At 35.7% G+C, this 10094-nt stretch overlaps 1 protein-coding gene across 2 annotated transcripts; it reads left to right on the top strand.

Moving 5' to 3' along the window:
- Positions 1 to 1864: 1864 nt before the first annotated feature.
- On the top strand, positions 1865 to 8748 carry LOC140181141 (uncharacterized). 2 transcript variants are annotated; one of them, XM_072223847.1, is made up of 2 exons: positions 1865 to 3428; positions 8496 to 8748. In XM_072223847.1, the coding sequence occupies exons 1-2, from the start codon at positions 1935 to 1937 to the stop codon at positions 8664 to 8666; spliced, it is 1665 nt and encodes a 554-aa protein (XP_072079948.1). In that variant the 5' UTR covers positions 1865 to 1934; the 3' UTR covers positions 8667 to 8748. The 2 variants fall into 2 exon arrangements, 1 of the variants encoding a protein (XP_072079948.1); XR_011875795.1 differs by lacking the exon at positions 1865 to 3428 and adding an exon at positions 8387 to 8412 and having other exon boundaries at positions 8496 to 8685.
- The last annotated feature ends 1346 nt before the right edge of the window (positions 8749 to 10094 follow it).

The following is a 10094-nucleotide window of genomic DNA, read 5'->3' as shown; positions in this document are numbered from 1 at the left end:
ATTAATTAAACCACGCGATGATGACCAAACATATTTAACAAAAGATCTATTAGCTAGATATATAGCTCTAGGTTGAGTAGTTCTTGTTGACAATTTTTTTTTCTTTTCAGAATATCAGTAAAGTATAATGAATATATTAAAATGTTATTAAATAGTAATTACTTTAAAGTAAATTTTATTATGTCAATTACTTAGTATTTAATTTAATTTTTATAACAAATTTTAAATATTTAAAAATTATTTATTTTTAATGATAAGATATATCATTGCACATTTGTCATTTTATGCAAGTGCTGTGGGGCATAGATGTAGAGAGACAGCTAAAAAAAACACGTAAAGGGAAATGGAAATGGCCTAGCTAGCTAAATATATAGAGCATGAATTTACATTGGTTTTAGATGCAGGGTTGCTTTTTGTCTGGCAAGTCTAATCAATTCATTTAGAAGAAGAAAAAGGGAATAGTAATGTTTATGAATAAATGATTATTTGTATCCATAAAAGATGAAAATATTGATATATATATTCACATTAGATCGAAATTAAATTTGTATCCACGCAAGATGTCTTTCGTATGACAAAAATATCCTGGGTATTTTTGTCACATGGAGGACATCTTGCGTGGATATAAGTTTAGTTTCGATTTAGTGTGTACATATGTCAACGTTTTCATCTTTTATAGGTACAAATGATCATTTATTCTAATGTTTATTTTCATAACAAAAGAAAAGGGGGAATAATGTTTAAGACAATACTGTTGGTAGCTCTAAAAAGCTGAGTGAGTTGGCAGAATGATGAAATGGATTTTTGTTTGTTATATACATGTGTTGTTTTATTAGAATCTAGCCATAATCTAAGTTGACTTGTCATTGTAAAAGCGAACGCCTATTAATATTCCCTACTTTGCCTAAAAATAATTCAACCTTTTTTTAGTTTTAGTCAAGCTAATTAAACTAAGCCAAGTTAATAAGGGAGGGCCTCCATCACTTTCTTGCTTCCTCTCCCAACCCATACATTATGCACATTGCTATGGAATCAATAAATCTCTCTCTTTCAATAATTTGTGTGTCTTTACTCTTTACCATCATAATCGATCCTCATCCTGTCATCCACAAAGGAATTTAGTTGTTTTTATGTGAAATTTATAGTTAAAAATAATTAGATAATAATTTAGTCAAATTTATTAAATTATTTAATAATTTTTAAATATCAATTTTTTATAAAAGTAACTTATGCGAGTTTCTATCAATAATGTATCATGTGTGATGAGTGCTTAGAGTTTTTCATCGCAAATCGTGTCGCATAGTGATGATGTGATTTCCGAATTCTACACTACTTTGGTGGTACAAATACAATGGTCCGTTCAATGTAATTTTAGTACCTATTTTTTCATCATCAAAGGGTTTATCAACACCATCATATTGAATATATAATCGTGGTTTTTTTTAATCAACCAAAAAAATAAAAGGAAAAAAAACGTGTACTTGCAAAAAGCAACAAATAGCTACTCAATTATTTTTTAGTGAGAGAATGAAAAATTCTCTTAAAAAATATTTGTTGAGTTATTACACTTTATATATTATGTATTTTTTATGTATTCTCACTAAAAAATAATTACAATAGTAAGCCTATTATTGATAAAGAAATAATCTAGGTAACATAGGTAGATAATGAAAATATTAAACAATGTGAACAATGGATATATCGAATGTTCACTTTACTAGGTGTGCAGATAGTTATTCTAATATTAAGATTTATATGGATAATTTGAATATGTAATGTATTTTAATTTAATTGGTGGTTGTTCATGTTATTCAAGAAAGTTATTAGTTATCTAGCATTACCCAATAATTTGGTAAGGCTATTAAACAAGGAATTTTGGGGAGTTGGAAAAAAACCCTAGCAGAGAAAGAGTACGTACTCCGTACTCAAAGAGAATGAGAGAAGGAGAAAGCGGGGACGAGCGGTTGAGGGTGAAACACGGTGAGGAAGATGGCCATGCCATCGGAAGAGATAAGGGGGAGAGCGTGGGTGGGTGTGCATCCGGTGTTAAGGAGGGTTCTTCTCGAGAGGGGTTAGGAAAGCCAACCAAGGTCTCTTTTAGAGATAAAGTTATTGGTGCAGAAAAGTCTAAGGCCTTTGCATTAGTAGGGTCTTTATCTGGGGATGGTATCGCGACGGTGACAGGTAAGCAGGGTGATTCTCGTCCACCAAGTGTCAGTTTTACCAAGGAGGCAAAGAGCTGTCTAGCTGAACCTTATAAGGAAGCCATCGTGATCAAGGTGCTGGATAAGTATTATGGCTACACGGCTCTCATGCATAAGCTCCGGATAGTATGGCGCATCAAAGGAGGGTTTGATTTGTTGGATGTGGGATTTGGATATTTTTTGGTTAAATTTGATATTGCTGGGGATCGTGAGAAAGTCATTCTTGGTGGCCCGTGGTTGATAGACGGTCACTATGTTGCAGTAAAGCCATGGGATGTGGATTTTAGGCCATGCGAAAAATCCTTTGGATCAACGCTGGTATGGATTCGAGTCTCGGGACTTCCAATTTGGTGCTACCAGGAACAAGCAATGCTGCGAATTGCTTCTGCAATTGGGATTCCGGTGAAAGTAGATTTGGCTACTAAGCTTGCAGAAAGAGGAAAATATGCCCGAGCTTGTGTTCAAATTAATCTTGAGTTGCCTGTAATTAAACATATTATAGTGGAGGGTGTGACTTATGAAGTGGAGTACGAGAGTTTACAGTTGATTTGTGCTACTTGTGCACGGTATGGGCATGATAAATCGTTGTGCATGGAGAAGGAGTCCTTGGAAGGAAACATAAATTCCTTTGGTGATGGAAAAAATAATGAAGCCCCAACACTAGTGCCACACAACAATCATGAGATTCAAAAAGAGGCTGAATCAGAAGCTCGTGATTTGGGTGAGAAATTAGGAGTTGTTAAAGGGAAGGATGTGGTTACGGAATCATTGGCTCCTCACGTGCCTGATGGTCTTGTTAATGAGGCATGCATGGATGATGGAGAGGGCTGGCAACAAGTGCTGCGTAAGAAAAAATTTACAATGGGCCAGTCATCAGGTTTGAAGGACCAAGATGGAAAGCAGCACAAGTTTGGTTCGAGAAGGGTTCCAAGGCCCAATTTGCATGGTGATGGAGGCAAATCAACTGGCATTAGGATGGGGAAGCAAGAAAAACATGAAATTGCGCCATCTCCATCGCGCAGAACTCCTGCACGTCGTGGAATTTCTCTACGGAAGCGTCCTCGGCCTTCCTCCTTGCAGAACTCGCCAGTTGATAAAAATGGTGGCACAACGGAGGAAACCTTAGTAGATGGAAGCATGGCAAATGCAGTGTCAGGGGGTCCAAAGGTGGCAATTATTGAGGATCAGAGTGTGCCAGTACCGCAGGACAAACCACCTATTGAGGTTGGTGATTCTGTTTAGAGTTTATGTTCTTATTTATTATGTCCCTATTATTTATGGATAGTTTAAATATGATTGTTTGGAATATTAGGGGTGCTTCTAATAAGTTAGCCCGGGTGCATTGTAAGGAACTTGTTAGGAAATTTAGACCTGTTTTCTTTATTGTGGTTGAAACTCACTCCCCTTTTCAGCATTTAAAATTATTTTGGGAAAGGTTGGGGTATCACTCTGTTGGTATAGTAGAGGCAGAGGGGCATAAGGGAGGTATTTGGTTTCTATCCTCTATGAAGGGTGTTTGTTGTAAGTTCATTGATGCTTTTGATCAGGGTGTTACTGTTGAGGTTCACTTTGATAATTTAATTTGGAGGTGTAGTGGTATTTATGGCAGTCCTCAATTTAATAAAAGGGTTCTCCTTTGGGATTATCTTGTTGCACAATCCATGGTTTTTCAAGGACCTTGGATTGTTCTTGGTGATTTTAATGAAGTCAAATTTTCTCATGAATCTAAGGGCTGTCAATTTTCTCATCAAAGAGCAGACATGTTTGCTACTTCATTAGGGGATAGTGGTTTGTTTGATCTGAAGACTATCGGGAGGCAGTTTTCTTGGTACAGGAGGGTGAAAAATTATGTTGACGTGGCAAAAAAGCTTGATCGAGTATGTATAAATAGTAGTTGGTTATCTATCTTTCCAGAGGCTTATGCAGAAGTTTTAAATAGGCTTCAGTCTGATCATTGCCCTATTCTGGTGCGTTGTAAAGGTCGTCCTCAGCCTAAAGGAAATCGACCTTTCCGATTTGTTGCTGCTTGGGCTACTCATCCTGGGTATAAAGATATTGTGAACCAGTCATGGTGGTCTGGTAATAGAGGAATTCATGGCAAGCTTTCAGAAGTACAGAAGAATTCACTAGAGTTTAACTCGAAAGTATTTGGTAACATTTTTGTTAAGAAATGTGAATTAGAGCAGCAGATTAATTATTTACAAAAGCGTTTGGAAGTGGTGGATAGTATTTATTTGCGTCAGAAAGAGCAACAGTTGCTTGATGATTATAATAATACTCTAGTGCAAGAAGAGCTCCTATGGTTCCAAAAGTCCAGAGAGCAGTGGGTAAGGTTCGGGGATAGGAATACAAGATTCTTTCATATTCAAACTCTTGCGCGAAGGAAGCATAATAAGATTCATGGCCTTTTTCTCAAGGATGGAGTGTGGGAAACTGATCCAGAGGTTCTGAGTCAAGAAGCAGAGTCTTTCTATAAAAGCTTATTCTGTCATTTGGATGATGTTGATTTGGGTTGCCTTGGTGATGTGCCTCTTCCTTCTCTGAATGAGGAAGCTTGCAATAATCTTACGGCACCAGTTACTATGGAGGAAGTTAAAACAGCTGTTTTTCACATGAACTCTTTTAAAGCTCCAGGTCCGGATGGGTTTCAAGCTTTCTTCTTCAAAGAATATTGGGAGATCATTGGTTTTGATGTTTGGAAGATGGTTAAGCAGGCATTCTCCGGTGTTACTCTTGATCCGAGAATGTTGGAGACTTTACTGGTTCTCATTCCAAAGGTTGAATCACCGGTATCTATGAAAGATTTCAGGCCGATTAGTCTCTGCAATGTAGTTTACAAGATCATCACGAAGGTCCTTGTTAATAGGCTTCGTCCTCATCTTGCGGAGATTGTTGGCCCGCTTCAAGGAGGATTTATTCCGGGACGAGGAACTCCTGACAACATCATTATTGCTCAAGAAGTCCTCCACTTTATGAAGAAGACTAAATCAAAGAAAGGCACACTGGCCTTTAAGATTGATCTGGAGAAAGCTTATGATAGAGTTGACTGGAGGTTTTTAGCTCATACCCTTAAGAGCTTTGGTTTTCCTATTCCTACACTTAATTTGATTATGAATTGTGTCACTGCTTCTTCCTTATCTATTCTTTGGAATGGGAGTCGTCTGAATGGCTTTACTCCTAGCCGAGGTCTTAGACAAGGAGACCCTATGTCACCCTATCTTTTTGTGTTGTGTATGGAGCGACTGGCATGCTTTATTAGTCATCAGGTTGATTTGGGCTTGTGGGAGCCGGTTGCTATTTCTAGAGGGGGACCAAGAATATCCCATTTAATGTTTGCGGATGACTTGCTTCTATTCTGTAAAGCTACAAAGAGACAAGTGCAAAATGTGATGTTGGTTTTAGAGAGTTTTTGCAAAGCATCTGGGATGAAGATTAATGTGGAGAAGTCTAAAGCGCTTTGCTCCAAGAATGTCTCTGCAAGAAGGAAAGAGGTTTTCACTGGGGTATCCTCTATCAGATTTGTCCAGGATTTGGGCAAGTATCTTGGAGTTACCCTTAGCCATTCTAGGGTGACTCGTTCAGCTTTCAATGGTGTCCTGGATAAGATTCGGAGTAGGCTAGCAAGCTGGAAAGGGAGTTTACTCAATCGGGCTGGTAGACTCTGCTTGGTTAATTCTGTTGCCGCTGCTATTCCCACGTACCAGATGCAGGTCTCTATTTTTCCCAAAGGAATCATTAGTAAATTGGAGTCTATGATGAGGAATTTTCTTTGGAAAGGACAAGTTGATGGAAGAGGATTGAATCTTGTTAGTTGGAAGGTACTGGTTACTCCAAAAAAATATGGAGGTTTGGGGATTAGAGATCCTTATTGTGTAAATATTGCTCTTCTTGGGAAGCTAGTTTGGACTTTTTTCCAGCAGCCAAACAAGCTATGGGTCCAATTATTGGATGCCAAATACCGATCATCTCTATATGACTGTTTTAGTTATCCTAAGAACAAGGACTCTCCCATTTGGAGGTGTCTTTGCAAGGCTTGGAAAGTGTTGAAGGATGGGTTTGCTTGGTGTATTGGAGATTTGAACCAGAATTTTTGGTTTTCTAGCTGGAGGAGAAAAGGACGGTTATCTAATGAGATGGATTATGTCCACATTTCTGATTCGAATCTCCGGATACAGGATATTTGGTCGGTTGGTAGGTGGCATTTGGATACTCTTTATTCTCCTTTATCTCAAAATCTGAAAGATAATATTCTCTCTTACAATCCAGATGAACAAGCAGGTCCGGAAGTGGGTTGGTATTGGAGTGGGTCTGCTGCCAAAGTCTATGACTCACGCAATGGTTACTTGTGGTTGTGTAAGCAGCTGTTTGGTTGGGAGGAGAGGGAGAATTGGCTTTGGCTTTGGCGTCAGCTTGTTCCGGAAAAGCATAAATTTTTGGCTTGGTTGTGTCTTAAGGAGGCTCTTCCTACTGCAAGTTTTCGCTTTAGAAGAGGGATGTCGTCATCGGATATGTGTCCAAGATGTCTTTCTAGCCAGGAATCGGTTATACATTGTATTCGGGATTGTCCAAAAGCTCAGCTTGTCTGGCAAAGGTTGGATATTCCTTGTCATCCTTTGGATTTGAAGAACTGGTTCTTGTATCATAGCAGAGAGCACCCGTTCAAGTTCTTTTCGGGACTTTGGTGGATATGGCGAGCAAGGAATAACGACATCTTTAATCCCCATGAAACTTGGCCTCCGGAAAAAGTCATTTGTCTGGCATTAACTTCAGAAAAGGAGCTTAGAAATATTTTTGAATTACAACGTATGTCCCTTCCCTCTACTCTAAATGGTTTTTGGAATCCCCCATCCATTGGTACTTTTAAGATTAATTGTGATGCTAGTTATTTTGGTTCGGGTGATAGTGTTGGTTTTGCTTGTGTTATTAGAGATTGTAATGGGAGCTGGCAAAGGGGGTGTTTGGGAATGATTGAGAGTAATAGTATTCTTCAAGGAGAATTGTTTGCTATTTGGAGAGGATATCTCTTAGCTTGGGATGTGGGTCAACGAGATGTTATTTGTGAGACAGATTGTGTGGAAGCATTTAATCTTGTTACTCAAGATGGTTTTGGGTTTATTGATCCACTGGTGCTCAAAATAAGAGATATCATGCATTGGAATTGGCGTGTTGACTTTCGTTTGATTATGAGAGATGCAAACACGGTGGCAGATACTATGGCAAAGATGGCGATGAAGTTACAACTTTCGCATGTGGAGCTTCTTTCACCTTGGGAGGAGTTTAAGAGTAGTCTTAAACGGGACTGTCCCTCTATTTAAGCAGTTCCTTGTTTTATTTTTTTTGTTTTTCTTTGTTTAATTTATTTCAGTCACCAAAAAAAAACAAGGAATTTTGGAAAACAACGTAGTGTTTAGCAATATGTTATTAACTAATTTAAACAATTTTTTCTGGTTTCAACTTACAAGTTACAACTAATGAAGAACTTTGCTATTAAAATGATTTGTGATTCTTTTCTTCTTTTTTTTCCTGCTCTATTGGGCTTGCAATATTGACACAAACTATACACGATTTCGATGGATCCAATGGTTCACCTCATCCATGATCTGACACGTTAGATTGGATCATTGATTGGGTGATCTGTCCTTAACGCTTGTTTGGAATCAAAAGAAATGTTTGATTATTTAGTTTAATACTTTAATCACTAGCTAATTCCAGTCTAATTGAAGAAAAAAAAGTAATTACTCACGCTAGTGTATCAATAGATGACAAATAAAAGTAATAAAATTAGAATTAGTTGAGATAACAAATTACTTATAACTTCAAGATTTTAGATCTAAATCTTGAAAATAATAAAAAAATATCTTTTATAAATTATACATAATAAAAAATATTTTATAAAAGAAAGTCGTACACTAACTTTTTTTATATCCCAATTATATATGATATAAAAATATAAATAAAAATGTCTTTATAAAAATGATAAAATTATTAATTATTTAATATATTTAATTAAATTATTTTATATAATACATATTAACATCTAAACTATTAATTAGTAGTAGTAATTAGTGTAGAGTCCGTGGAAAATGCTAAACCAATTCATGAGTTAATATAAGTCACATTTACATCATAATGACACACACTATTTTTTTATAATTTTATGACAAACTATATTAACATATGATAAAAAAATGGTTCGGCAGTCTTATATGTATGTCTGAACTTCCAGCTTTGTACTATATTTGAGAATAGCATTTCAATTGATCCATTTTGATCACGTTTTCTGATTTTCAGATGGCACATGGAGGTACAAACTTTGAATTTTATAGTGGAGCAAATACTGGTTCTGCTGAGGCTGATTACCAGCCTGACCTAACTTCATATGATTATGTGAGCAATCTTTTGACCCATCTGTTGCACCTCACCTTACATTTGTTGCAGACTGAATTGATTAACTTCATATAATTTTATGACAAACTAGTAAGATACTCGCGCGCACATACGCACGTTAGAATGACGTAAATATAAATAATTGTTGGTTATTTTATCTAGTGTAAAAAAGAAACGACCATCTTTATTACTTTTAAAGTATTTGTAAAATTTAAAGTAAATTGTAATTATTTCAATTAAAAAAAAAAGGAAGACATGAAGAATATTAGATTATTCTAGTGTTGTTTGTAGATGTAGTGATAATATGAATAATACCATTGTGATTTCAATTCACTCTAGTATTAGGATTCTTTTTTATACTTAAGTAGGAAAAAGTAATGCAAATTTGATTTCTAGTAAGAATATAATTTTCATGATTCAATTTAAATCAAATCACACAAAAAGTGGTCTAATTTTCAATTGTATTATCATGAGTTCTGATATTACCAAAATTATCCTCACTAAAGAGTTAGTGGTAATAGTTAAAGGACAAAATAATTATTTTAAACACACTCTACATGTTCTATTTCAATTATATTCTTTTGGCTCCTAATCAAAGAATTCTCTCCGTAATTAATTTAATTCTCTCAAACATTTTATTAAACTCTAACTTATTAAAAACCTCCAAACACTCTCAAAATTAACTCCATTCATTCAACATTGTTGTTTAACATACTCTTCCTTGTAGTCACTTGGTAAGTTAGAAACAAAAGAACATAATTCATGGAATATAAAATTATACACAAACTAAACAAAAAACATCCCTAATGCCATATCTTCCAAGTGATGTATCCATTCTAATTACACCAATAATGGACGCACTAATTGCTGCAGAGAACTTCTCTATAATCAAGTCATCATCAAGAATAGAGCATCAACGTGTATTCCTAAAAATACAAAAATTAAATGTAAGAAGAAGAAACAAAAAGAAAGAACAAACTTGCAATATTTACCTAAGGCTCATTGGAAGCATCATGTGGACTTTAATATGCGTGTTTTTTGGCCTCCAATGTTCTCTAGATAAAAAAAGCACATATCTTAAGAAGCCATTAGATTTATGAACTAAGGATCATCCTCTGCATCTAATAACTAAACCATGAAACCAACAAAAAAATATTTTTTTTATGAAATTTGTAATTTGCTTTAGCCACTTAAATAATGTTTCCAGAGCCCGTAACTCAAAATCATAACACAGTGAACGTGTAGGGAGCATTTTCATCAAACGTGTTGTGTGAGATGAGGTTTGTGACCAATTAAGTCTCAACCTGATAAAGTTGGGTCATTAATCACATATTAGTCATTCGACACTAATAAAAACAACAATAAATAAACAAACTGATATTTGAGAAGTTTCAAAAATGTAAAAAAACTTGAATGCGGCCATGAGAATTGAAAATTGCATCAGTTACAATGGTAATTAGCAATGTTCAATTTAGATGGGATGGTATGGGACTTTATGTGAAT

This window comes from Arachis hypogaea, chromosome 18, assembly GCF_003086295.3.
Source record: "Arachis hypogaea cultivar Tifrunner chromosome 18, arahy.Tifrunner.gnm2.J5K5, whole genome shotgun sequence".
NCBI classification, from domain to species: Eukaryota; Viridiplantae; Streptophyta; class Magnoliopsida; order Fabales; family Fabaceae; genus Arachis; species Arachis hypogaea.
The sequence above is the reverse complement of the archived record's forward strand: the minus strand, read 5'-3'. Positions and strand labels throughout refer to the sequence as shown.

Coding starts and splice junctions, on each gene's coding strand:
- LOC140181141 (XM_072223847.1), top strand. CDS start 1,935: ATGAGAGAAGGAGAAAGCGGGGACGAGCGGTTGAGGGTGAAACACGGT. Junction 3,429..8,495: donor AGGACAAACCACCTATTGAG/GTTGGTGATTCT, acceptor TCTGATTTTCAG/ATGGCACATGGAGGTACAAA.